This window comes from Phasianus colchicus, chromosome 1 (assembly GCF_987193195.1).
Source record: "Phasianus colchicus chromosome 1, bPhaCol1.hap1.1, whole genome shotgun sequence".
Taxonomy (NCBI): Eukaryota; Metazoa; Chordata; class Aves; order Galliformes; family Phasianidae; genus Phasianus; species Phasianus colchicus.
In genome coordinates, this window is record NC_143436.1 from 34370396 (window position 1) to 34396974 (window position 26579).

General features: G+C 37.9%; 1 protein-coding gene across 4 annotated transcripts; it reads left to right on the forward strand.

The window, feature by feature from the left end:
* The first annotated feature begins 206 nt into the window (after nucleotides 1–206).
* Nucleotides 207–26289, forward strand: TBK1 (TANK binding kinase 1). 4 transcript variants are annotated; one of them, XM_090138329.1, is made up of 22 exons: nucleotides 656–1609; nucleotides 1981–2064; nucleotides 3451–3571; nucleotides 4530–4670; nucleotides 5470–5599; nucleotides 6190–6371; nucleotides 7475–7635; nucleotides 9069–9179; nucleotides 11213–11392; nucleotides 12875–13071; nucleotides 15182–15240; nucleotides 16187–16278; nucleotides 16650–16751; nucleotides 19136–19214; nucleotides 19968–20089; nucleotides 20204–20280; nucleotides 20627–20666; nucleotides 21412–21513; nucleotides 21607–21703; nucleotides 22910–23016; nucleotides 23346–23417; nucleotides 24165–26289. In XM_090138329.1, exons 3-22 carry the CDS (start codon nucleotides 3485–3487, stop codon nucleotides 24214–24216), a joined length of 2190 nt encoding a protein of 729 aa, XP_089994455.1. In that variant the 5' UTR covers nucleotides 656–1609; nucleotides 1981–2064; nucleotides 3451–3484; the 3' UTR covers nucleotides 24217–26289. The 4 variants fall into 4 exon arrangements, with proteins under 4 accessions (XP_031445381.1, XP_089994455.1, XP_089994456.1 ...); XM_031589521.2 differs by lacking the exons at nucleotides 656–1609; nucleotides 1981–2064 and adding an exon at nucleotides 207–292; XM_090138330.1 differs by lacking the exon at nucleotides 1981–2064.
* Nucleotides 26290–26579: the final 290 nt, after the last annotated feature.

Consider the following 26579-nt stretch of genomic DNA (forward strand, 5'->3'; position numbering starts at 1 on the left):
GATGGGTGAATGGTTGGACTGGATGATCCTGTGGGTCTTTTCCAACCTTAGTGATTCTGTGAAAAACACGTGAAGACCTGTGACGCTCCTGAAGCGCGAGGCTGCACCCCACACGAGGTGCGGTCCTGCTTAACCCCGCCGAAGTGCTCCCGCGGCCCCTCCTCCTCTGGCCGCCCGGCGGCGAGGAGGACGCTCCTCCGTCAGTCACGCAGCGGCCCGCCCCGCCCCGCCTCCCCAGCGCGGCTCCAGGAAGCCGGAAGCGGCCGGTGGGCAGGCTGGCGAACGGCGCTGGGTGCGTGGGGCCGGGGCCGGTGGGCAGGGCGGGGCGGGGAGAGGTTGAGATGGAGGTCGGGCCGCGCCGGCGGGCGGTCGCGGCCCGGAGGGAGCAGCTATCCCGGGCCGCCGCCGCTCGGGGGAGGAGGCTCCGGTTCTCTCGCAGGCGGCGGCGGGGCCTTCCCGGGAGCTGCTCGCAGGAGCGCGGCGGGCACGGCGGAGCGGGGCGCCCGCGGAGCGGCCCCGTGTGGGGCGCGGCCTGCGGCCTGGGCGGCCCCGGTGCCGCCCGTCCGAGTGGCTGTGGAACTGACGGCGTGCGCCCGGCGGCCGCTCCGGCGCCCGTCGGCTGTCGGCGCTGGAGGGCTGCCCCGCTGCGGGTGGGGCCGCCGCCGCCTCCGGCCCCCGCGCCGCTCCGTGCGCTGAGCGCCGCTGCGGGCTGCGCGCCTGGGGAGCCCCGAGCGGAAAGGCGGGAGGCGGAGAGGGGAAGCGGGAACTTGAGGGGAGGAAACTTCCTTCCTGAGAGATAACAGGAGGGTGCTGGGCAGAACGCCGACGGGCTGTGCTTACAGCTGTGAGGAGCATCGGCGCCTTGCCCGGCGGCCTTGGAGGCGTGCGGGACCTCGCGTGCGGGCGGCGATCGCCCCGCCGCCTGCCCTTCCCGGCCCGCTCCGCTCCGTGCCCGGCTGCTGGCGGAGCTGCTGCTCGCTCTGCCGTCCCGTAACTCTGCGTTGGTTCACAGCAGCCGTGCTTCTCCGTGTCATCAGTGCAGCTTTTTCTGCTGCTGCCCCGCTGCTGACGGGAGGCGGTAGCCAGACACTGAGGGGTATTCAAGGCGCCCCGACCAGCAGCCTGCTGACAAGCCCTGGGGAGAATAAATCAGCGTTTAGTAGGAGGCTTTAAGGCCCGTGTGAGGAACTTCTGACTCATCTTGTGTGAGGTTTAGTCAAAGTGACCGTGAGATTTGAGGAAATAGATCATTTGGTGTTGAATCTAGTGACAGGACTAGTCCTACAGATAGGTGTGCACACGTTTTGTGAACGTGAAGCTCAGCGACCTGGGAGGATAATGGAAGATGTGAAAAGGAAACTTGACAATAAGCGTGTATTTAGAGAAAATCTGTGCTGAGTCAGTCTGAGAAATGAAAAGCATCAGATCAGTGGAGATCTAGCATGTTGTATAAGTTTTTAAATCTATTTTCTTATACTTTGAAGACTGATCAAAACTGTGTGAGGCTTCATGGCCTTGAAGAGAAGACTGTGCTAAGAGAGCAAGGACTTTGTTTTATTTATAAACATACTGTTTTGACAAGAAGCATAGTAGTGCAACACTGACACTGGTAGGTACATGGAGCTAATGCTGCTCTAATTGTATCTTTAGTTCCAGAAGTTAAAAAGACAGACGTCGAGAACCTGTTAGACTTATGTTTTTTTCTCTGAATCCACTGAATTATATTCAAGCTTACCTGTCACGGACTTGTTCTTTTGTTGTGTTTTCACTCAGTGACCTCAAAACAAATTTATTTAGAAAGTAAGAGGGTAAAGGGAGAGGGCCAGCCTGTAAGTAAGCTGCTTCATCTCTCACTTTGGGCAGCATGATGACTCTATTAGGCAGCTAACGTTTTTAGTATTGGAGTGGATATCAGTGAAGAAACTTAGTATTGATTTGATTCATCTACATACGATCTGCTCAAATAGGATTCATCCACAGGAGATGCCTCTGGAAGAAGTTGGTACTCAGAACTGGAGATTGTCTTAGATTAACAGAACTTTAAGGTCTTGTGTGTGTATAGAGGTGGGTTTTTTGTTCAAATTCAGGATTTCCTTGTTAAGATTTGAGGGAGAACCTTTCTTTACTTCTCTGGGCATAAAGAACTAGGTTTAGAAATGCTATTGCTGAATGATATTTTGGGACAGCTTTACCTGAAGCTCCACACCTTACGTGAGCCAGTAGCTAAATAAAACCATAAAATCAGTAGTTGTGCATGGAGAGATGTGCCCAAAGCCAGAGAAGGCTTTTGTCTCTTTATGCAGCAGGTGCGTGGCCCGAAGCAGGGGCAAAATGGGCACCTCAGCACGCTGCTGCTTGCTGTCTGGCTTCAGTCATTGCCATTGGGATGCTCTGATGCAGGCAGTGCAGAGAGGCTGCTACTGAGGGACCTGTCCCTGTGCTGGTCTGCGTCCTGCTGCTAGGATTCTTTAGGTCTGGGAAGCTGCCTCTTTAATCTTCCATCTTTTTGCTCAATTTAATGACAAAGTTAGTGCTTTGATTAAACCAGAAAGGTAAAGGTGTTCAACTGCAGCTCCTACTGGTTTGGCAAGGGGGGAAGGCTTGTGCTTCTGTTTTATTAATCTTTTTTTATTTAATCAAAATTTTTTTCTTTCTTTGGAATCTGTGAAAACTGATGTATTTGGCATGTTTTAGTCGATGGAGGGTGGGGAAGCCCTCCCCACTTACCCAAGTGGTATTGAAAAATGTCATGGTGTACCAAATGTGGAATTTCAGAAATGAGAGAAGAGTCCTCTGATTTCTCCCAGTGGTAATCAGTGGTTCAGCAAAGAGCTGAAAATATTTCTGTTAGTTGTGACTCTTACCTAGCTCATCTCATAAGAGCTCACTGTAAGTAGTTAGTGCAGTTTCTCTATAGCTGTATTCAAGCACAAGGCCCCAGCTTCCATTATCAAGTTGTTCCTAGGACCAAGTTGATCTAAAACATGCCTTTATCTGCTTTCCCTTCTCATCTTGTGTATTCTTTGGTGTTACATACTGAATAATGGGTTGTCCTGCTGATCTTGGTGAGTCATTTTGACTCTTTCTTCTAATTTCCATTACTGGGTCATTTAAAAACTTATGCACATATTGTATGGTTTAGCTTTTGCAGCTGATCTTTCAAGCAGTATTTGAGTAGGAAGGATCTCAAATGCGTAGAAGCGTTGTGTCATAAGTATTTGTTTTGATTTGCAATAGTGTTGAGCTTGGTTTTGGTCCTGTGTTTCACCTCTTAATTTTCTACCTGGTTCTTTTAAATTATCTGTGTATGTTTTTGGAGTTGTGTGTGGATTTTTGGCTTTTGTTATCAAGTTGTTTTGTGTTTGTTTGTTTGTTTCTTGTAATTATAAAGTCCCCATTGTGCATTTTCCTAAAATATATTTTGGTATATTTTACCTTCTTGTTTTTAAGGTCAAAGCCAAAGCTGTCTAATAGGAAAGCAAAGATGCAGAGCACCTCAAATTATCTCTGGCTGTTGTCTGACATTCTAGGACAAGGAGCTACTGCAAATGTTTTCCGGGGACGACATAAGGTTTGTGAAGAGTTACCAATAGAAATGAAACATAAAATTGAAGATTTTATCCTATGTGGGTAGTGTTATGGAACTGATGAAAAACTGTTAAATGTTTAGGCCTAGAGCAAATGCATTTTTCTAACTTTTTTGCACGTAATTCCTAATGTTTTTTGTCTGTTTCTCCACTGAATTTGAGTTCTATACAGTTACTTCTGAGGATTTGTTTGTGATGTTACATATATCTTTGTATTATGTATTTGCATTCATATATCTTTGTAAAATGCTAATATTTAAAATTAATCCTTCCACTCATCAATTTTATGAATGAAACACACCTTGCTTAAGAATTTAAATAGGAATAAAAGTCTTGTCAGTTTCTACTACCTGAGTTTTTGTCTTTTTTAAATTCTCTTTTCCTATTTTTTTCTCTGATCTCGTACCATCAGTACAATATTTGTAATGTGTTCTCATCTGATTAAGTTGCTGTAATATTATCCTTACATCAATGCTTCCAACATATGTTGGGCACTGTCTTTTGGGGTGATGTGCCTTGAGTAATCGGTACTTAACTGCAGGATGTGCCCACCACTTTCTGGTTTGTGCAAGTGGTTGACCTCTTGCTGACAGATCATTTTTCAGTGGAGTTCGTTGTTCATTCTTCAATGTGTAGCCTTTCTTATGCTAACTATTCTTTATTTAAAAGCACTTAGATTTGTGGGGTTAAATCTAGGTTTCCATTTTTCCAGTCTGTTTACTTCTAGCCTACGTTAAACTAAATCAGTACATAGGTTTTTTTTTTTTTAAGGAGAATCTTAACTTTCATTTAAAACAAAATACTATTTTGAGGTATTTTCTAATCTGGTTTAGCTCCAACAACAAAAGATCTCAGAGTGCTTGGATAATGGATATGTGCATGTTTACAGTCTTAGGCTTCTGGTTGATTAATCATTGGTTGTTTGTTTTTGTTTTTTAACAGAAAACTGGGGATTTATATGCTGTCAAAGTATTTAACAGTATAAGTTTCCTTCGTCCTGTGGATGTTCAGATGCGAGAGTTTGAAGTATTGAAGAAACTGAACCATAAAAACATTGTCAAGTTGTTTGCTATAGAGGAAGAGGTAATGAATCGTTGTGGTTGAGAACCAAGCCACAGTAACTTGTCTTTTTGCTTTCTCTTCACTTAGATACAACAAAGTTACATTTTTAAGAAGAGTAATTTATGTGATAATGTAATACTCAGGTCTCACTGCCCTTTTCTTTCTTTCTTTTTGTTATTGTTAAAAGAATACAGTTTGTTTCAGTGTTGAGATACAGGTTTTGTTTCTTCAAAGCCATCTCAAGAGGATGCTGTCCTAAGGCTTACTGTGAAATGGCATTTTTAAGTTATCAGTGTAATATGTAATACATACTGATAAGATGTAGAAGCATTAAGCAAGGTGAATATAAATAAAATACAGTAAACATTCAAAAATTGCAGATGTTTCAGTAATTCTGGCAGGTTTATGATTTTGTTTTGTAACCAACTAAAATAATAACATGTAGTACTTCTATGAGTATGAAGTACAGTGCTAAAATTTGAGACTGATTGAAATGACCCAGATACTGAGACTGCTAAATAAGAAAGGAGGAGAATTGCTGCTGTCTGCTCTTCAGTTCTTTAGTTTTTTGTTTGACCACCTGTTAATACTGCTGTATACCCTGTAAGGACCTACAACTCGAGGCTTACTTCATCTCTGTGTTAGAATATGTGAAATAATATTAAAAATTATCTTCATTTCTTTTCAAGATTTCTAGTATGATATTTGTGATTTTGCTGCTGATTTGCTTCATTTTTGGAAGTAAGCTCCTGTTCTGCATGTGTCTTCTGATGCTGTTTTCATAATATTCATGAACTTGTCCTTTGTAATTGTTTTCCAGACAACAACTAGACACAAAGTGCTAGTTATGGAATTCTGTCCGTGTGGAAGTTTATATACAGTCCTAGAGGAACCATCCAATGCCTTTGGTTTGCCAGAATCAGAGTTCTTAATTGTGTTGAGAGATGTAGGTATGTAACCTTTGCATTTCATCCTTGTTGAATTCAACAAACTTGTACTCATTTTGTTTATCTTCAAATAGCAAGAGATGAGAAGTTTGAATTAGTTAAGTAATTCAGCAAATTAAGTTGGCCATGAGGAGTCATGGAGTGCATGTCATGTTGGTGTAGATAGCTGACTTAAGAAGCAAAGCTTTAAACATTTTTATTTAAATAATTGCCAGTTCGTTTGCCAGTTTCAAGAGTATTTGTCGCTTTGTATTTGACTGATTTCCAGTGATCATTAATCTCAGAAGAGGAAATTAGGAATAAAATGAGTTTTACCTGTGTCTGCCTGTCGTTAGTAAAACATCTGCCACAACTTAATGGAAAGGATGCTATTGAGGGCAAGAGATATGTAAGTTTTCTATTTAAAGAAAAAAGGAAAAACGCTTAGAAAATTTTCTGGTCTTTTTGTTAATTGTATTTCTCTTCTTGTTCTCACTTCCTAATGAGAAAGTGAACACGCATGTATTCTTAGCTTCAGTTACACGTCAGCATTTATGCAGTAAATGCCAAGATGCACATCAAATTCTGCTTTTCTTTTCTCTTTTTAATGAAAGTGGCTGGGATGAATCATCTCCGGGAAAACGGAATAGTGCACCGTGACATCAAACCAGGCAACATCATGCGTGTTATTGGTGAAGATGGTCAGTCTGTCTACAAACTGACAGACTTTGGTGCTGCAAGGGAGCTTGAAGATGATGAACAGTTTGTTTCTCTCTATGGCACAGAGGAGTATTTAGTAAGCCTGTGTGATTTTACTTTCTGCTGAGAAACTGTTTAAAGCTTGGGACCCTTTGTGACAATAGTTGTATAGGTATAGTTCAGACTGTTGGAAATTAATAATGAAATCCTTGTATTATACTCGTGTTTAGAACTTTCCGCCTTCTTTACTGAGTCACACCAGTTCTGACGTGACAGCAGAACTTTAAGGAATTTCCAGGTCTAATTTCTATGGTTTCCTTGGGTGTAAGGAGTAACAACAGTATTTTAGTTATGAATATCTTTGTCTTTATTTCTGTAGATATTTTTTCAGTTTGTATTTGAGCTAAATGGATGATGGTGAGTGTAGTTAAAATTTATTACTTGACACTGTGGTTGAAGAGAGAGAGAGAGAGAGAGAGGCAGAGAAGCATCAGTACAAGCATCTTAGATGCAATTGTCTTCCTGTTGCCTGAAAGTTTTCTCCCATATAGCATTGTAACTGATACTCTCCTTTGCTATGGACTTTTTTCCAATTTAGCTTTTGTTGCTTCAGCATCATCTGGATGAGTAGTGGTTTTCTGTTTTACTTTGAGGGTGACAGAGCGCTGGAACAAGTTGCCCTGAGATGTTGTGGAGACTCCTCTGGAGATAATGCAAAACTCAGCTGAGTGCTTTCCTTTGCAACCTACTGTATGGACCCTGCTTTAGCAGGGGGTTGCACTGGGTGATCTACAGAGGTCTCTTCCAACCCTTATGACGCCAGGCTGGATGTGGCTCTGGGCAGCCTGGTCTGGTGGTTGGTGACCCTGTGCATAGCAGGGGGGTTGAAACTAGGTGATCATTGTTGTTCTTTTCAACCCAGGCCATTCTATGATTCTGTAATCCTCTTCTTTGGTGCTCTAGTGGTATAGTTTTGACTGAATTTTAACATACTATTGTCAAAACTAGAAGTAGCTATTGTGTACCTAAGAGCACTTTGTGGTGATCTGTTGAAGTAACCTAAGCAAATTCTGTGATACCAGCTAACTTTGTTTTTTGATTAAAGAATTTGCTGTGAAATTATTGTGGTTTTGTTCTTGACGTTATTCATAACGTGATACTATGTTCTTTTTGTCTACTTTTTTTTTTTTTCCTTGTTAGCATCCTGATATGTATGAGCGAGCAGTTTTGAGGAAAGAGCATCAGAAAAAGTATGGAGCCACAGTTGATCTGTGGAGTATAGGAGTGACCTTTTACCATGCTGCAACAGGGAGCTTGCCTTTCCGACCCTTTGAAGGACCTCGTAGAAACAAGGAAGTGATGTAGGTAATTTAGAAGGTTAATTTTATCTGTTCATTAGTAAAAAAAAAAAAAAAAAAAAAAAAAAAAAAAGTACATTAAATGCTTTTTTTTTTTTTTAAGAAATCCTATATATTTATTGTAAACAGTAAAACAGTGAAAATATTCAAGGCATAATGTTCTTCAAAATTCTCCTTTAACAAGGATTTTAATTCGTGGGGCCTTCAGACTTGAATTAAGCATCAGAGCTCCTCTAGAATACCAGTGTTTTTCCACACATTTCCTTCACCATTGCAGTAGGTTGGTCTGTTGCAGTGTGGTGTGTGTAACTTGAATATTCAAATAAAGTTGCAGTACTCTTTTTTTTTTTTTTTTTTTTTTTTTCAGTTTTCAGTGCTGCAAATGTTTGTTGTCTTTTTATATGATTTGTCTCTCCAGACTGTCTTGGAATGCATACACTACGCATCAGGCCAATGTTTTTTTTGTTTTGTTTTTGTTTTTAGCAGACTGTTTTGCTTATTTCATGCAATAGCTAAAGATAGCAGGTAGCTCCCAAATGCAGAACAGAACTTGTGACAGCAACATGCTGGTTGGAGTGGATTCATCTTTCATTTTATTCTGGTGTTCTTCTGTATGTTACATTTGAAAAGCAAATCAAGGTGGTAGTTGGAGACTCTGATGCTTGTAAAGTTCCTCTGTACTGGTAATGCTTGTTGAGGCTGATTTCAGTTTTCTTAGTTTAAGGAACTACCCATGCTTTGGTTCTCCCACAGGCATTCTCATCTGTTTCATGCTCATTTCTTGCTTCTCTTTCAAGCAGGCAGAAGTATGTTTTGTGTGTAGTTTGTCCTCTGAGAAAAGAGCACAGATGAAATTTTGTTTTGCAAAAAGCCTATTGCTCCTGATTTATTTCATGAGAAGTTTGAGAAATACCAGCCTGCTAGGTACAAAGTTAGACAGTGCTGAATTGCATCCAAATTGCTGAATGTTTCCCTGTTCCAGTAATTTCTCAAATCCCAACTTCTGTTCCTTTTTGATCCTTGGGTAGTTAAAAATCATCCCTTGCCATGGAACATGCTACAAGTTAGTCAAGTGAATCCCAACATTAGAGGCTTGGCAATCTGATTTTGATTAATTACTGCTTGTGAACAAATTACAGTTTCTTACAGTAGTACCTGAGATTTCTTCTATTTTTTTCTCAAATCCAAGGTAGAAAAAAACTGCTTTTCCAGCATAGTTCAAAATGTTTCCTCTTCACTGTTTGCTATTTTAACACTACTTGGTGTCAGCCTGTAAGTGAAGCTCCCTGATTATTGCACCACCTCAAAACAACAAGCTGGCCTAACATTTACTCTTTCCTCAGAATTTGTTATTGATTCTGTTTTGAGGGTCACCTTGCTAGACTTGTGTATAAAAGGTAACAATTTGTTTATGTTGTATTTGTAATGTGTTGCAGGTATAAAATAATCACTGGGAAGCCTTCTGGTGCTATTTCTGGAATACAGAAAGCAGCAAACGGACCAATTGAATGGAGCTGGGAGATGCCTATTTCTTGCAGTCTTTCAAAGTAAGTTTGAACTCACAGAGTGTTTCGGGGCTACTTAATTGTGCTTTTGCAGTTATTTCTCAGCACTGGTCCTTTAGAACAGAGGTCTGACTGTTGTTGTTTTTTTTGAACTCTTCTATAATTCTACATAGTGTACTGACTGGGTCATCAAGTGTTTTTTCTTTCTATCTTTCCATAATATTTATACAACTGCTAATTTATAAATGAGCACCTGAGAATCTGAAATGTTATGAGTAGAATAAAGATTATTACTATTTTTATCCTCCTTCAGAAAGGAGTATGAAGATTTAATAAACCTTGAATTGATGTTCTCCATTCCTCCCTTTCTGAAAGAATGTGATGTAACAAATCCCAAATGTTAGACAGCAGAAAATGATACAGAAAAACAGTTCCAAAATGCACATTTTTTACATCTTCTATTTTTTAGCATTTATTGATATTTTTGTTTCTTATTTCAAAATACTCCATAGAAGGAGCAATGCAAGAATGATTTAGACAAAGAATAATTCTTACTGATACCGATATACATAGACACATGTTCATTGCAATATAACCATGCCTCAGTGTTTGATAGGTGATTAACAAATTTCTTTTGCAAACATAATGTTTTAAGATCATGTGAAAAATCTGACCTCAACATCTCCATAACTCATTTACCTATATTTCTTAGAATCATACTGTCATAGAATATCCTGGGTTTCACAAGAGCCCTGACCCGCATGGATTGTTGAGTCCAACTCCCAACTCTACATAAAACCACCCAAAAATAGAAACCTATGTTTGAGACTTGTCCAAATTCTCCTTGAACTCTGGCAGCTTGGGGCTGTGACTGCTGCTGTGGGGAGCCTCTTTCAGTGCTCAGCCACTCTCTGATGAAGAACCTTTTCCTGTTCTGAACCCTTCTGAGTATTCAGCAGTATAAAATTGTGGGTGTTTTTAAGTACCTTGCTGAACACTTATTCAAAGCTGTTTTTCATGGTGAAGGGCAAATGAAATTATTCTGTGAACAGACTATAGAAACAAACTTTCTGAAAGCCAAATATGTTGATCCACAAGGAATGTTGTGTGGAAGTTGTTTTTATTAATTCATTAGTTCATAAAGATAAATTTATTAATTTACAGCATACAAAACTTATCATTTATGTGCTTTATTCATGGTATTGCTTAGTTGTTTTCTCTGTTTATTCCATTATAATTTGATATGTTTTAAATAATAAAGGAAGCCCTTTTTTTTCCACTATATGTCTATTTAGAGGAATATTTCCAAGTAGCATTTAAACAGCATTTATTGTTACAGCATTTATTGTTGCATGTTTAGACTGCAGTGAAGTGCAGCTTTGAAGAAGCTGTCCGTGGGATCACAGAAGTAATCTTCCTTACAAGTCAGATTTTCAAAGTAGAAATGCAAGAAACTTAAATTTGCCTTTTCATAGAATAATAAAGGCTGTAAGGCAATAGCTTCCCACTTTCTTCTGCAGATGGTGAGCTGCATGTATCAAATGCTTGTTTGGCCCCATCTCAATCAAGGTGTGTTTTTGTTAGCGCTGGTAATTCTCAATTCAAGTAATAAATCTTTGCTAACCAAGCTGATTCTGACTGAAAGCAATGCACAAAGCAGCTCGATCAGCAAACTTAAGTGGCAGTTACCTCCTCCTAAGAGATAGGCTGCTCTAAGTGTTGGTAAGAGCTCAGTAAAAGATTGTTCCCAGCAATGGTAGAACATTCACTTAGTTCTAAGATGTAGACTTCTTAAATTGCTTGTCATATTTTTTTCCAATGACTGTGAAATTAGTTATATACCAAGGAAAACTATGTGATAGACAAGCCTCAAATGGTGTGTTATAATTGAACAATGGGCATTGCCATTAAACATTTTGTTTTTAAGCAGAGGAAATTAAAAACAACAAACAAACAAACAAACAAAAAAAACAATGGGATATTCTTCAGGGCATAATAGACTGACTTATGTTCATGAGGCAAGTCAAAACATGGAAAGATCCAAGTTGTTTTTATCTCTTCCTGGTGTCCTCTAGGGGTCTGCAAGTACTGCTCACACCTGTCCTTGCAAATATTCTGGAAGCAGACCAGGAGAAATGCTGGGGCTTCGATCAGTTCTTTGCAGAGACAAGTGACATACTGCACCGAATCATAATCCACATCTTTTCGCTCCAGCAGATGACCTTGCACAAAGTTTACATTCACAGCTATAACACGTAAGTGTTATTCACTTCATTTATCTGCATTTATATTTGTTTCTTTGCTCTTACTCAGGCAAACCATACTGTGACCTGAGAGCATCAATGTTACTTACAAATGTTGTAGCCTTTCCTTGTCAGTGTGTCTGAGAAGTGCAATCTTGTAATTCTTCTGTGTATTCACAGTGCACAGAAATACGTTGATCATAAAATATTTCTAAAAAAATAAAATGATTGAAGGTCAAATCAGTAGATTTTAGATTTGGTCTTAATCAGTGACATAATCAGTGACACACTTAATCTATGACTTTTTACAGTATTTTTGTGTTCGTAGTGGATACCAACTCAGCCCAGGTTTGTCTATGCTAAGTTTTCCATACATCCTGTTTACAAAATAATTTTTCACAAAATGTGTTCAGCTCTCACTGTGCGTATCTTGTCATCAAGAAAACAAAATGCACATAGTCTCTGTGTCTGACATAAAACTCTTAGAGGCTTCTGGAGTTGTATTGTTACAAGTTAGTAGTGATATGGAGTTCACTTCATGACCATAAAGCACTGATATTAAAAGCTATAAAGTCTGACTTATAGAATGATACAAAAATAAATTACTTTTCCCTGCCTTACTACAGATAATGCGAAGAATGAATTAGTCTTTAAGGAGAGAACAGATGCAATTATTTCATCAAATGTGTACATAAATTTCTGGCCTTTTCTAATTCTTCTTTTCTATCCAGTACGTTGTATTGCCTGAGTACTATTTTTGCAGTGAAATTTTGCTTGTAGCTCTAATTGCTATTTGTACTTTATTTTTTTCACTTATTTTATCATAATTCACCTTTCTAATTATTTGTATGCTATCTGTAGTATTAAGAGGTGACACTGCCTCCTGTGCAGCATTGGAACAAACTGGTCCCTCCTATTTTGTATGTTTTTTTGTTGTTGTTTTTCGAAGTTGTACATTCTTGTATTGTATCCTTTGACTGCTGAATTTAAAACACCAGAGTATTCTTGGTCATGTCTGCTGTTTCAGGAGGTAAATCTGTCTGTCTTTTAGCTTCAAGTCTGAACTTTGGGTGTATGCTTTTTGACATGTAAAATTACTAGACTTTTTCTCTTGGAGAGACCATTCATATATTCTTAAGAAATCAGTATGCCTGAAGTGCTCATCCTTCCTTTCTGCTTTTACCAATCTTCAGACTTCAGGGCAAAGCAAGTTTTGTTTACGCAGGCATTCACAAAAGGTGGTGGAAAAACAGAGATAAATGCAGAAGTTTGATGTTTTGCAGGAAACAGCATCTATTTTTGTAACAAAACAAGCTGGAGCTCTGGGCAGTGCTGCTATTTTGTCTTCTGGGTCAGATGCTTTATGTATCAAACCAGTACTTAATGCAATAGAAGTAAAAAGGATTATTTACTTAAGTAATACAAAATTGGAGTTGTTGAACTGTTGTATTGTAGTGACTCCAACCACTACCGTATATATTTCTTGTATTGTAGAGCTACTATATTTCACGAGTTGGTCTACAAACAAACAAAGATACCATCTCAGAATCAAGAACTTATATATGAAGGTCGGCGTTTGATACTAGAGCCTGGCAGACTGGCACAACACTTCCCCAGGACTACTGAGGAGAATCCTATCTTTGTAGTAAGCGCAGAGGCTGTGAACATTGTTGGATTAGTCTATGAAGAAGGTATTAAATGCATATTTCCTCCTTCTTATAAGTACCTTAAATAGTTTTATTTAATTATCATTTTATGTCTGGTATGGCTAAGAGTGTTTCAGAGATTTATCTTTGAATATCTGAATTTCTAATTAAGTAGTCTAATTAAAAATAAAGCTGAGTATCCAGCATGTTTTTACAGTAAGGGTAGCTGCTTGCAGTGTACCTAGTGCTGTGAACCTGGGTGTGTGTGTGTGTGTGTGGTGGTGCGTATGGAGTTCTGAAGCTTTTTGAAGATGACACTTGTAACAAGCTGAAAGGAAGTTAACAGAATGTAATTCACAGCTGGTTCTATTGTTACACTTCTCACCAACTGGAAATTCAAGTTCTGCTCCGTTTTATTCCTCATGAATGTGGTTAGTCTTTCTGTTAACAGTGGAGGTCTAAGCAACCTAGATTTGCTTAGAAGATAATGCTGAAGAGGAAGAAAACAAAACTAAGTTTTTATGTTTGCATCTATCACTGAGGCTCACAGTGAGCCTAGTGCCAGAGCACTTCTTTATGAGAGTTGAACTGGAGGGCATGCCTTCAGCTGAGAGATCAGTGCTGTTTTTGTCAATATGTCCTACATACTGACCGCTGGGGCCAGCTGGTGCTCACACAGAGGTGCTGAAGAGTGTGAGTAGGAACGCTGTCTGCAGAAGGGTCAGCAGGGCCTTTATTATTGTGTCAGAACTCTCTGAAAGAGTCCATGAGCGTGAGAACAAAGGAGATTCAGCTGGTGGAGGCTACCCTGGGTTTCAAAAAGCTATTCAGTAAAGTCCAGCCCTTTGGACTCTCCATGAATGTAAGCAGTTATGAGATAAGAGGGAAGGATCTTCCACAGGGCCAAACATGGGATTGAAGAACAGAAGTAAGTGGTTGGCTTTCACAGTGAAGAGAGATCATTAGTGGAGATCTGCATGAAATCTGTGCTGTGCAGCCTGTATAAAAGTAATCTGAAAAAGGTAGTGAAGGGCATTTTGCTCTAAGTTTGACGTTAAGGTGTATAAGACAGAAGCTGTTAAGGTGTGTGTGAGAATCAAGCAATATTTAAAGGCTTGGCAGTAACACGTTAGATGAATCTGCATGTAAATGCATATGAAAATAGTGGACAGGGTGGGAAGGGGAAGCAGCTTGAGCTTAATGGAAAGACTCTGGTTTACTGTTTTCTGTCTTTCTATTCAGGAAGATCTTAGAGTTTTAATGGATAATTCAATGCAATCATTTGTTCAGTGCTTTGCAGTGGTCAAAACAGCAAGAGGAGAGCTGAGAATGCTCAGTGAGGCTCAAGTCGTAATCCCTCAGCATCAACATGACCTTTGAGTTCCTAGTCCCTCCTTCCTCTTCTTTCAGTGGTGGTACAGAAGCATTAAAATATATTCTGAGAAAAGCAACAGGGGTAATTTAAAAATTGGTAGAATAGGTAAATTTTCAGCTGAGAGAGAGGTGATGGGGGAACAGAGGAAGAAGATGCCTGAGCGATTTGCATAGGTATCTGAGCAGCATATAGAATCTTCGTAAGCATTGCCTACTTTCTCTTCCAATAGAAGAACTATAAAATACCAACTTCATTTGTTACAGTGACTGTTTTGTAGTTGTATGTGAGGTGCTTCAATTGCACGAAGCATACTTAGACTACAGATTTTTTGCTATAGAATTTGAATGTGAAAGCTTTCAGTGGTTTCAGAAGGCTTCTGTCAAATTAATGGAAGGAAAAAAAATATTGAGGTTTTCATTAAACACAAATTTCATCAAATCTCAGGAAGTCCTTGAAACATAGATAGCTTGAAGCTGGGAGAATCTGAGGGGAAATTAGATTTTTGTCCTGTTCTTACATACTTTCTTAAGCTTCTGCTGTTGTCAGCTGTGGGAGAAAACAACTGAGCTGAGTAATAGAATTATGCTTTTTTGTATGGAGGTGCTTGATGTAGGGGAACAAAATTGGATGTTTTTGAAGTTCCTTGCTTCTGACTCAGTTGTGCTTTTGAATTTTAGCAGTAAATATTTCTTAAACATATTAGCATATCTGTTATTTTATTAAGGCTTTTGAAGTCTATTATGAATGATAGGAAATACAGATGTTTGGTTTCTGTTTCAGTTCTGCTTCCTAAAGTGCATCAGCGTTATGACTTGGATGGGGATGCCAGTATGGCTAAAGTGAGTAATGGTGATTTTTAATGTATATAGCTGTCTCACATAATGATACTGAAATGAAAACTACTTTATTCTCAGACGAATAATGTTAATAAAACCATTTTTACATGGTAGTGAGACTTCTTACTGACAGAAGTGTATTTGCTAACAAGAGGCTCCAGAAATATGTTTTAATAAAGTCAGAGTTTGTATACAAAATAATTTTGTATTTGAGAAACAAAACAGAAACAGCCTTTTAAAGTTCAAATTCTTTGCTATGGCATAGTTTAATGATGTGAGGAAAGGAGCTTGCCAATTTCAAGTCTTCTAAAACTACTGAATGCATTACTGCTTTGATTTTGTCACAAACACTTTTATGCTATGCCTCTAAAATGTGGCTGCCGAGCAGCTTCTTTTTCCACTAGGGTAATCCTAAAAGCACCTGTCTCTTTGAAAACCAACCATCTTTCAAATTAATAAACAGAAGGTCATCATTTCATATTATTTAGAATATTTTAAACTGTTTTTTATGGAACTGTTCACAATTATCAGTGATACAGCAAACTCACAAGGTGAAAGAATCCCTAGCCTTAAACTAAAAGAAACTAGTAAAAATGATTTTACAATTTTATTTCCTAAACTACTGAGAAATACACTTGTCCCTTTACAGAAGTTAAAGTAAATCCCAAGAGTAAGTGGTGTGATTTTTGTCTATAAGAGGCTTATTTTCATCCCTAACAGATATTTTAGCGTAACTGGAAAAACTCACTATTGTGTTTAGCTCTGCCTCCATAATGAGTATTCCATTGTTTCCTGACTAAAATTTGGGCAAAATTATTCATCTTCTACTACCAGCTTCATGTTGCTCTTCATTTTATTAATCTGTGTTGCTTTGTTGTGATTAATTGACTTGAAACAATTGTAAAGAGAATGTCAGGTTAGCACTAATGTTATCTGTGTTTTCCACCAGGAAGTAACACGTATCGTATGTTATGCCTGTAGAGTTGCCAATTCTTTGCTACTTTACCAGGAGCTGATGCGAAAAGGAATACGATGGCTAACGTAAGCAACTGATTCAATTGATGTGAACATGATTTATTTTTAATTGTGATGTACCTTGGTTTGTGATCTGCTGCCCTGCGGGGTTTCTTTTTCTCCTTCATCCTTCTGCTTCTTAGATCATAAAGGAAACAAAGTTTTGTTTGTTTTTTTAACAATAATATTTAAGTATTTGCAATTTCACTTTCTCCTGTGAACAGTTAGTTTTCAGCCTTTGATAAGATGCATGTACAAGATAGTTTTGTACGAGGATTATACGGATGTGTCTCCAAAGGAAAGCAGTTAATTACTGTAGGTATATTATTATATGACTTGATTGCTGGTAAGGTGATAGTTGAATGGCATTTGTTATAGACTAATGCTTTGCTTTGTAGTGAAATAATCAAGGATGATTACAATGAAATGGTTCATAAAAAGACTGAAGTTGTCATCAAACTGGATTTCTGCAGCAGAAACATTGAAAAAGCAGAGAAAATGTGAGTAGAAGCAGTACACCAAATGCATTGATTTTCCTCATCTTTAAAATTAAATTTGAATTAGCATGGCTACTGATGCATTGCTTTCTCTTCAGCAGATTTAGTAATCTGTTTTACTCAAATTAGTGTTAATTTTACTCCTTAATTTAGTGGGTACAAGTAACTACTATTAAATAGCAGTTGCACATCCTTTTTCTACTTTCTTCTTATACATGCTCATTTACTGTTGACTTTAGGAGTTGCAACAGAGCCTGAACAAAGGATCTAGTTTTCCTTTCCTTAGTGCTTTGGTGCTTTTGTCATTGAGTTTGGTTTTGTATATGAAGGGTGACTTTGAGTACTGCCACATTCACAGCTTTAAGACCTTTGCATTTTTTGCCCAGAAAGAATTTTCATGTTGAAATATAATATGTAGCTGATACAAAAACCTGTAGAAAAGCTGCAGTATGATGTCATGAGATCAGTGTGTGGACACAGGGATGCCAAAATAAATTGCACAGGAGATACTACTTACACCTTTTTTAAGTGCCTTGCTATTAAGTCATGCTTGTCTGTTTTGGTTAACTCACATGACAGAGGCGTGTATCAGAGTCTCATCATTGTCTACATTTAGGTGTATGTAATATAAGGGTTTCATTAGAGCACGATCCTTAAAACTGTCAAAGCTTATGAAAAGGAACAGCTAATATATTGATATCTTCTAGAATAAAAGGGACAGAAGAATTGTGACATTTGCTTTTCTTATCTTCCAAGCTCTAGAAGCAAATGTTTCCAGTGGCCAAGGATTCTTCTGTCCTACCTCTTTCAAATACTATCTGCAGGAGATGGAATTGCAGCACTGAATTCTCCAAGTTCCATTTTTTCTGTCCAGATTTTTGTTGCATTTCTTAATCTCACTCAGTGTCCAATTTATCACTTTTTTTTCCGATACCTTTTAAAAGTATTTTGTTCAGTCTTTCTACAACTAGCATTGGCTCCCTCAGTTGGATGTGTTGTTCTTAGGCAGTTTGATACAAACTTTATACCCTGGCTCTTGGTACATTTGCCCAGTGGCTAGTACTTTTCCCATCTACTGGCAGTGTTCCCTGAATGCTCTTAGCCACAGGATTCAGTTAGCTTGCTTCCCAGCTGGTCTGAAAATAGAAATGCCCACAAGATAATTAATGCCCACATGTACAGTCATGTTGGAGCTGTTCTGCACTTGCAAATTGAATGGCTTATATGTAGTAACTGTGAATACCAAAGGATTTGTCAGGCTTGATCTATACGTGCCTAACACTTCTGACTTTTAAGGATCTTGCTTTAAAAAACAACAGCAAAGTTGATAACTGGCGAGACAGTGGTAAGCCTTAGCCTAATTATAAATCACCAGGGCTGTATTGCAAACTCCCTTCAAGCCAGTTTATGGTAGCTAACAGCATTGGTTCCTGTTTACTCTATTTGGGTCATATGTTTTCCAGTATTCAGCCATGTCCTGCAGGTGAATGCCACTTGCTGCTCAGAAGAAATCACTGTCATTTCTGAGATATGACTCTGGTGTACTCAGTCAAATCTCAGAGCAGCAGTTTGAAGAAAAATTACATTCTTTTGCAGACTGGAGTAGTTCTTTTGTGAATAGAAATTTGCTGTGTGTTTGTGTATGGTTTTTCAGCAGGCTTTCAGTTGATTTAACTTTAGAGGACTTTCACAGAGTTAGCAAAAGACAAATCCTCTTGTTCTCCTTTCTCAAGGCTCTGCCACAAGGCATGACAATGCAGAGCTTTTATTTGAAAGGTAAACAGAGTATTTGCCTTGAGCAGAGTATGCATTGTTTGAAAGTAGCTGAACTGGTTCTAATGATGTTCTTCAAAATAAAATGTGCCTGAGACTCAGCAGGAAAAATAACCTCCTGAATGATTTATTAAACACTTGAACTATGGTCATATGGAAAGTATCAATTGTTTGGCTTGGCCTTTAATGTTTGGTAACCCTTTCCAGATATGTTTCTGCAGAAGAACATCTTGGTGCACTGATTTGTTGCACCACTGACTACCTTAAGAATCTTTAGTTTGGTAACTTTCTAGAAGTGATTTGATGAAAAAATTAGTTTTCCACTGCCTACTGAATGCAGGTAATGGGAGTATGATAAAGAATTTCTGAATAAAAGTTTCAAACTCATTTTTAACAATTCAAAGGTAGGAAAAAATCGAAGGAATTATTTTTTTCTTAAGAGAAATGTTTTCATTTCTAAGGATTGCTTTAGGTTGTCTATCTTTATGGTTGCTTGATAAATACTGTATTTCATATAGAAGAAGTGGTAGCTATTTTTAATATCTAGTTTCAAAGAATATTTTGAGTGAATCCATTACTCATTCAATTATTTTTTTTATGTTTGTTATGATCAGATATGAGAATTTGATGCAGATCAACTTGGAATCAGCAGAAGTGGATGAAATTTCAGAGATAAACACAAAATTGTTACGTGTAAGTATTTTACAAAGCCCACGTTATTCTCAAAATGGTGGTCTAGAATTACAAACCAGTAACACAGGTTTTTCTGTATTTTCCAAGTAATTTCTAGACTGCTGAGATATGAATACCTTTCTGCAAACACTAAATCCTGTCATTAGTTCACTGTAACGAAAAGTGTCATCCCTGACAATCCAATTCCATTCACTACACTTCACTTAAGTGAAAAATTATAACCACTAAATGTATTTTTCTGTTTCCTTAAATAATTTTAAACTGCTAGTTGACTTTCTGATGTAATACACACACAAGCACACTTCAGAGTATTCTGTTTTGAAATTAGTATTAAGTTTCCAGACAACTGAGGAAAAATTAAAATAACTTCACTTTTTCCCCAGGACGTCAGTCTATGAAGTTCACTATATAGAAAGAAAACTGTCATTACTGAATTTTTATTTTGGAGGGTTTCTGAACTGTGGGGAAGGAAATGTACGAACGACGTGTGTAGTCACTGTGTGAACTCAAACTAAAATAACTAGTGGAGAAGTAAACAGGGAACTTAGGAAAGGTAAATTCTTAGTATTAAAGCCTCTGAACAAAACTGAATAACTAATGGAAACACCAGCTTCAGTGAAGAAAGCTTCGTAGTTCTTTAATGAAGGTCAGTTAAACAAATGGATAGTGATGTTCTCAGTCTGTTTTCAGCCTAAATTAATTTGTCACTTGGCCCAGCAGTAAGATTGCTTGAACCTTCTTGCTCTTACATAGCTCTCCAGCTCTCAGGGCACAATAGAAACAAGTCTTCAAGATATCAAGACCAAACTTTCTCCTGGTGGTCTACTAGCTGACACCTGGGCGAATCAAGAAGGCACACATCCAAGAGACAGAAAGTGAGTAACTGTATTGACTATTTTAATGTAGGTTAATTCTACATTGTTGTAGTTCATGAAGTTCATTAATAGCTACTTGAGTCTGTAGATCAAATATGATTTTTGTCATTCTAGTTCTGAAAGGCTGCAGACACTGCTATCTTCGATCACAGAAATTTACTATCAGTTCAAAAAAGACAAACAGGAACGAAGTAAGTAACTGATTTGATTCATTTTTAATGTAAGCTATAATATAAACGGCAGGTCAGACCTTGTTCCACTTGGATATTTGTGGTAGCAATGAGGAGTTAATCAGCAACAGTGAATGTGTGTGTAGGCCTTTCTTAGTTATCTTCTTAATGCCCATATGAATGAAACACTGCTATTAATCTTAGATTTGAATTGCAACAAAGGAGGAGGAAAAAAAAAGTAAATTACTGCTTTTACTTATCAAAGCAGAAGGAAAGCACACTGAAAGTGTGTGAACCAAGTGAAGTCTTATGTAAATACAACTAACAGAATTAAACTAGTAATGTCTCTTGTCTGCTCTCATCCTAGGGCTTCCCTATAATGAAGAGCAAATTCACAAGTTTGACAAGTAAGTTTTGAAGTTAACTTTGGGAAACAATTGCTTTCAGGTGCAGTTATGTATTTTTAAAATATCTTAAATATAAAAGAGTGCCAGCATACTTTAATGTGATGCTTTCTGGCAGTTGAGTTCCTTCACATACATTTCCTTTTAAATGCAGATGTTCTTCATCAGAGCATAATTGCCTTACAGAGACCTCCTTTTTGTCCTGTTTGCTATAGAGATGAAAACATTCAAATGGTTATCATGCAACAGTTAATGAAGCAATAGAAGTAGCTGTTAAACTGTACCCCTCAGTATTCCAGTATCCCTTAGTTTTACTTCCTGGTGCAACTTGTAGTATAGTATGATGCCAACCAGAATTTGGGTTTGCTTTGTTCTCCTGTCTTTATATTTGTGATATTTTTCTTGTCATTACCTTAAGCTAACACAGAATTCCAGCTTATTTAGTCCAAGGATATTACTCAGCACAAAGGATTATTTAAGTATGTTGGATGTTCCAAGTCCCTGTAGAAGGCAACAAAATAACAAGGGATTCTGTCCTTCCATTCAGTGTCCCTTTCCCTTGAATATACTTGCTCAGATAAATGCTGACTGCAAAAACACATCTGATCAATTATTCATGTGAAAATACTTGCACTTTCTTCCTGCCGAGGAATGTTTTTGAGATAATCTGTCAGTTCATGCAGTTTGTTGAGTTCTTATACATTACATTGAAAGCAGTGTGGCAATCTTATTTGTTTCTGTGTTGTAGGCAGAAGCTGTATTTGCATGCTACCAAAGCCATAGCTCTGTTCAAAGATGAATGTGTCAGCAAGTATGATGCATTTCTGGACAAGGCTGAGGACTGGGCAAGGCAAGTTTTTTGATTTCTTTAGTATTTGACAATGTGTGTCAGTTTGAAAATTTAATATATATTAAAAGAAAACTACGATTTTTTCTCATTTAGGAAAATGCTTCACACAAGAAAGCAGTTGCTAGCTCTCACCAACCAATGTTTTGATATTGAAGAAGAAGTATCCAAATACCAGGATTATATAAATGAGGTAAAATTCTTCTAAATTATGTAAAGGCTTTGCAAAAATAAGATTTTATGTTGTTTAATATTAATGCTGTTTAGAGTGAGTTGTACTTAATGCAGTTGCATTAAAATATAGACTTGCATGGATGGAAAGTTTGGAATGGAGTAGCTTCATTGACAATATAGGAAAGCTTGACATAAAGGAAAGCTTCATTTACAAATGCTGACTTCGTGTTTGTTTGTTTTGTGTGTTTTTTGTATTGCTGGCACTCCCATAAAAATCTATGCTAACAGATGTGGGTTCACTGAGAGGTTTTCTGTGCAATTACTATCATAACAGTATGTGAGAGGGTTGTGTGAAAACTTTTATGGAACATAAAACACTACTCTCATTCAAGATCAGGGGATACACACTCAAGGATTCATGCTAATGTAATGTTGCTGGTGCTGTGAAAAAAAAATTCCATTAAAATTTGCACAGTGACTGTTGGATAAAAACTTATCAGAACTACCTCAAAATTGAGAGAATGAGAAAAGCCTTTACTTTTTTCTGTGTAACTTTAACGAGATGTGAACATCAGACTTGGTACCATGTCCCCGTATCAAAACTTAATCTCAGTCTAACCTAAAAGAACATCCTCTTGCAATCAAGAAGAAAGAAGCCAATTATTCATTAGAATACTAGGATATCTAAGAACATAACAAATAGATAGTTCTTCCTTATCAGTTTATTACAAAAGCTTGAGGCACTTAAGAAGATGGAACAAATCAGAAAACGGAAGGTCGTGTCTATAAAGATCTTGCCACAATCTCATGCCTTACTGCTGCAGTGTTGTATAATTGTATAATCAATGAATATTAAGATGTTATAATTACAAAATAAACAAGAGAGTTAGGCAAAGCAGATTATAATAACAAAAAGAGAATAGATACAAAGCTTACCCGTATCCTGGGCTTGCAGAGTGGATCTCCAGAAGAGATCCTTCCTCCCTGGTAGCCAACTCTTAAATGAGTCTTCCGGCAGCACAGGTGAGTTGCCTTCACCTGTGTTCCCGTGGCTGACTCATTGCTTGCCTCAGTTGATCAATCAGAGGTTCAGGCCATGATCCAGCAGTTCCCATACAAGTGTTTTTGTGAAGCATCTCAGCAACAGAGAATTGAAAAATGGAGAACATCAAGAAATGTATTACAACTTGTATTTTAACTTACACTTCCTTTTTATCTATTGCAGCTACAAGATGCTCTGCCTCAGAAAATGTTTGCAGCTTCCACTGGGATGAAACATACCATGAATACAGTTTATCCAAGTTCAAACACATTAGTAGAAATGACTCTTGGGTGAGAATTTATTAATTGAATGGTCATATTCTGTACCTGTTAGACAGATGGATTGAAAAGAATGCTTACTGTTGGCTGTGTGATTGCTCTGCTAAGGCTAAGAATGATACAATTATTTTGGAAAAAATAACTTTGTATTGCTGTATGGATTTGGAAGCAAGCAAAGGACAACATTAATAATCATCCATTACTTTTATTAAATAACCAACCTGATATGTGTCTCTTATTTTATACGTAGTGACAAGTTGCTGAAAGTTCTGTGATGGTGAGGTACCAGACAGCTGTCTCTATAGAAATTATAACTTTTCTTTTGCTTATTTTTACTACAGTATGAAGAAACTAAAGGAGGAAATGGAAGGGGTCGTTAAAGAGCTGGTTGAGAACAATCATATTTTGGAAAGGTAAACAATTGTTTTTCATTTTGGGGCTGTTAGGAGGAGCAAGCTTAATTTGGTACATTTTGTAGATCAAAAATGCAAACTAAGGGACGGTTCTGTGATCTAACAGTAAATAAATGTTGACCTGCTGATCTGAAGTGCAACAAAAAGCCTTTCTTCACAACTTTGAAACATAACTGTAAAAACATTCTGACATAGCAATCATGACATTTTTTAATGTCACATAGGTTTAGCTAATAGAAAGCTAACAGAGAGGTTAATTCCAAATGTAAACGTAGTGTTTTTGCAGCAGTTCAGTATGTTCTTTTAACTTTTCACTTTTAGATACCATTTTTAACAACTGTGAAATTCTACCAACGTGACTCAATGATACAGCAGTTTTCGGATTGCTTAAATATAATGAGGAGTTTTCATCATCACGCACAGAATGCTTGTGCTTTTTTTTTTCTAACTGGTGATAAAATATATGAAAAATAATGATCTCTTAAATGTTTCAGGTTAAATTGTTGGTAGAGCTGAGCTTAGCTTCAAGATGAATTTTTTTTTGTTCTCTGCCCAAGTCCTGTACTTGGAGCATAGTAGCCTTTCTTCTGTCTTGTTGTTAGGTACAAAAGTTACATACAAATGTGTGTGTCGGCATGTGACAAGGGAGAGGAAAAGCCCACAAGTAAATTACAATGAAGTAAGGATTAATTGATTCTGTATTTGATCTATTAAATCACCTAAGAATACACTGCTTTTTCCTTTTAGATTTGGTGCTTTGACTGCAGATGGTGGCCTGAGGAATGTGGACTGTATCTAACTTTCAAAGGACCTGAAGAAGATTTGTACATTTTTCAAAGGGAAAAAATACTGTTGGGACATTTAAAAGCAGATGATAAATCTGTATCCAGTTTTTTTTCTCTGCAACTGTAGTATTAAAAAAAAATGTAAATATGTATAATATGTAAATATAGAAGAATTATATATCTTTTTTTGTCAGCATTTAGGGTAGAATTAATCCTGGCAGGGAATTTCATTCTTGGAGGATTTCTGATGTAGTCCAGAAGGCAAAAGTGTTGTTGGTGAAGTTGACATTTGTTTGCTTTTACTATTGCCCCTTTTTCAGAACACAACTTACTCGTTGCTGCAAGAGTAACCTATAGAAGTCTAAAAATTGATTAATCTTTAAAGGATGTCTTGGGTTTCCTTTAACCACTCACAGCAAGAAAGACATAGAGGCCCTGGAGTGTGTCCAGAGAAGGGCAGTGAAGCTGTGAAGGGCCTGGAGCACAAGTCTTATTGGGAGAGGCTGAGGGAACTGGGATTTTCAGTCTGCAGAAGAGGAGGCCTGGGGAGATGTTATCACACTCTACAATTGCCTGAAGGGAGGTTGTGATGTAGCAGGGATCAATCTCTTCTCCCATGTAACAGCAATAGGATGAGAGGGAATGGCCTCAAGTTGTGCCAGGAGAGGTTCAGGTTGGACGTTAGGAAATACTTCTGTGAGAGAGTGGTGAGGCATTGGCACAGGCTGCCCAGGGAGGTGGTGGAGTCAGCATCCCTGGAGGTGTTCAAGAAGCATTTAGATGTTGTACTGAGGGACGTGGTTAGTGGGAAATACTGCTGATAAGTGGATGGTTGGACTAGATGATCTTAGAGGTCTTTTCCAACCTTGGGGATTCTATGATTCTGTGATTCTATTACTTTGGAAACTAGCTGAATGACTGTAGTCATCCCAAAACAGGAGAGCTGTTCTAAGTAAGCTCTCTTAAATAAGTGTGAATGGAGACTAAAAGCACAGACAGGACAGAGTGGAAACACATTTGTCTTTTCTTCATGTGCATACTGTTAGTTCTCTTCTATGGGAAAATAAATTCACCGTATTCCTTTTTTTTTTTTTTTTTTTTTAAATCCTTGCCCATATTCAATGCCATGTTGTCTACTCTGTATGTGGAAGTTTGACACTGCAGGTGTCAGACTGAATGTAGAAACTCCTTTTGTAGAGTACAGTACTTTCAGAGTATTCTTGAAATCTTGTTGCTCGCTACAAGAGAAGTGGGTTCTTAAAATAAGATTGTTTTTTTCAGAATCCTCTTTGTAGGCATAATTTTTAAAGGTTAAAAACTGATATTCCAGAGATTTTTTTTTCCAGAGATTTTTTGAGTAGAATAGACAGCATTATGTCTCAGTGGTAACTGAATGTTAGAAAAAATAACATAACCAGTCCAGATCTTGGAAAAATGAACCATGCCCACTGCTGATTTATATATTTTTCAACATTGTGGTGATAACCCCTTGCTGTTTCAAAGGCTCTTAATTTTGAAAGAAACTGAGCGTTAGTTAGATATATGATATATGATTTTCAGGTCTTTATACTGAAGCAATCTGAATAGGAGAGCTCATTGTGATAACAATATTGTCTGTATATTGAAATACATGTGGCATTCTTTTTCATGGTTGAAACTGATTTATGTTCTACTATGTTCATTTTAAACATTGCTGGTTTTAGTGTTGCTAAATACATCGGTGATCTTAATCTTGTTAAAATTACTTTAGATAAAGTAATTTTAACTAAGCACTAGCTAAGGAAGTAATCAGTCCATGATCTACTGATTACCTTCTTATGAAGTCAATATATTTTTCCTGTTGAGGTGTGGCATATGATACCATGGAACTCTTGGCTCATACTAAGTGTCCTGATGCTATCAGTCGTGCTACTGATTTGCCAAAAGAAGTAATAGAAAGTAATATATGGTTCTTCCTCCTGAAGCTGGTTTGCTGTTTTGGGGGGTTTAGCATAGTATATTAATTATCTGTTACTCGAACAAATCTGTCGTCATATGAATTGTGAAAATGCATGAGTGAATGACTTAAATACATCATCAACCACTTACCTTGGAGCGTGTCCTTTTTTGTCTTCCCATAATTTTGCTTTTTGTCCATTTCAGCATTACCTTCTAATGTTTATTTCCCTGTATGCTCACAAGAAATAAGCCTCAAATCTGAAGTAGCAAAGCGCAGCATACAGTGGCCATTAGTCGGCTGTCCTGAAGTGGTGTCCCAAAGAACAGAACGACTAGCAGGGCTGTTAGTAGAGCCAGTCATGCTTTGTACTTTATAACCACTCTGCTGATACGTGTTCTGATGAAAATGAGCTCTCTGTGAGAGTGGCAAAATTCTTAG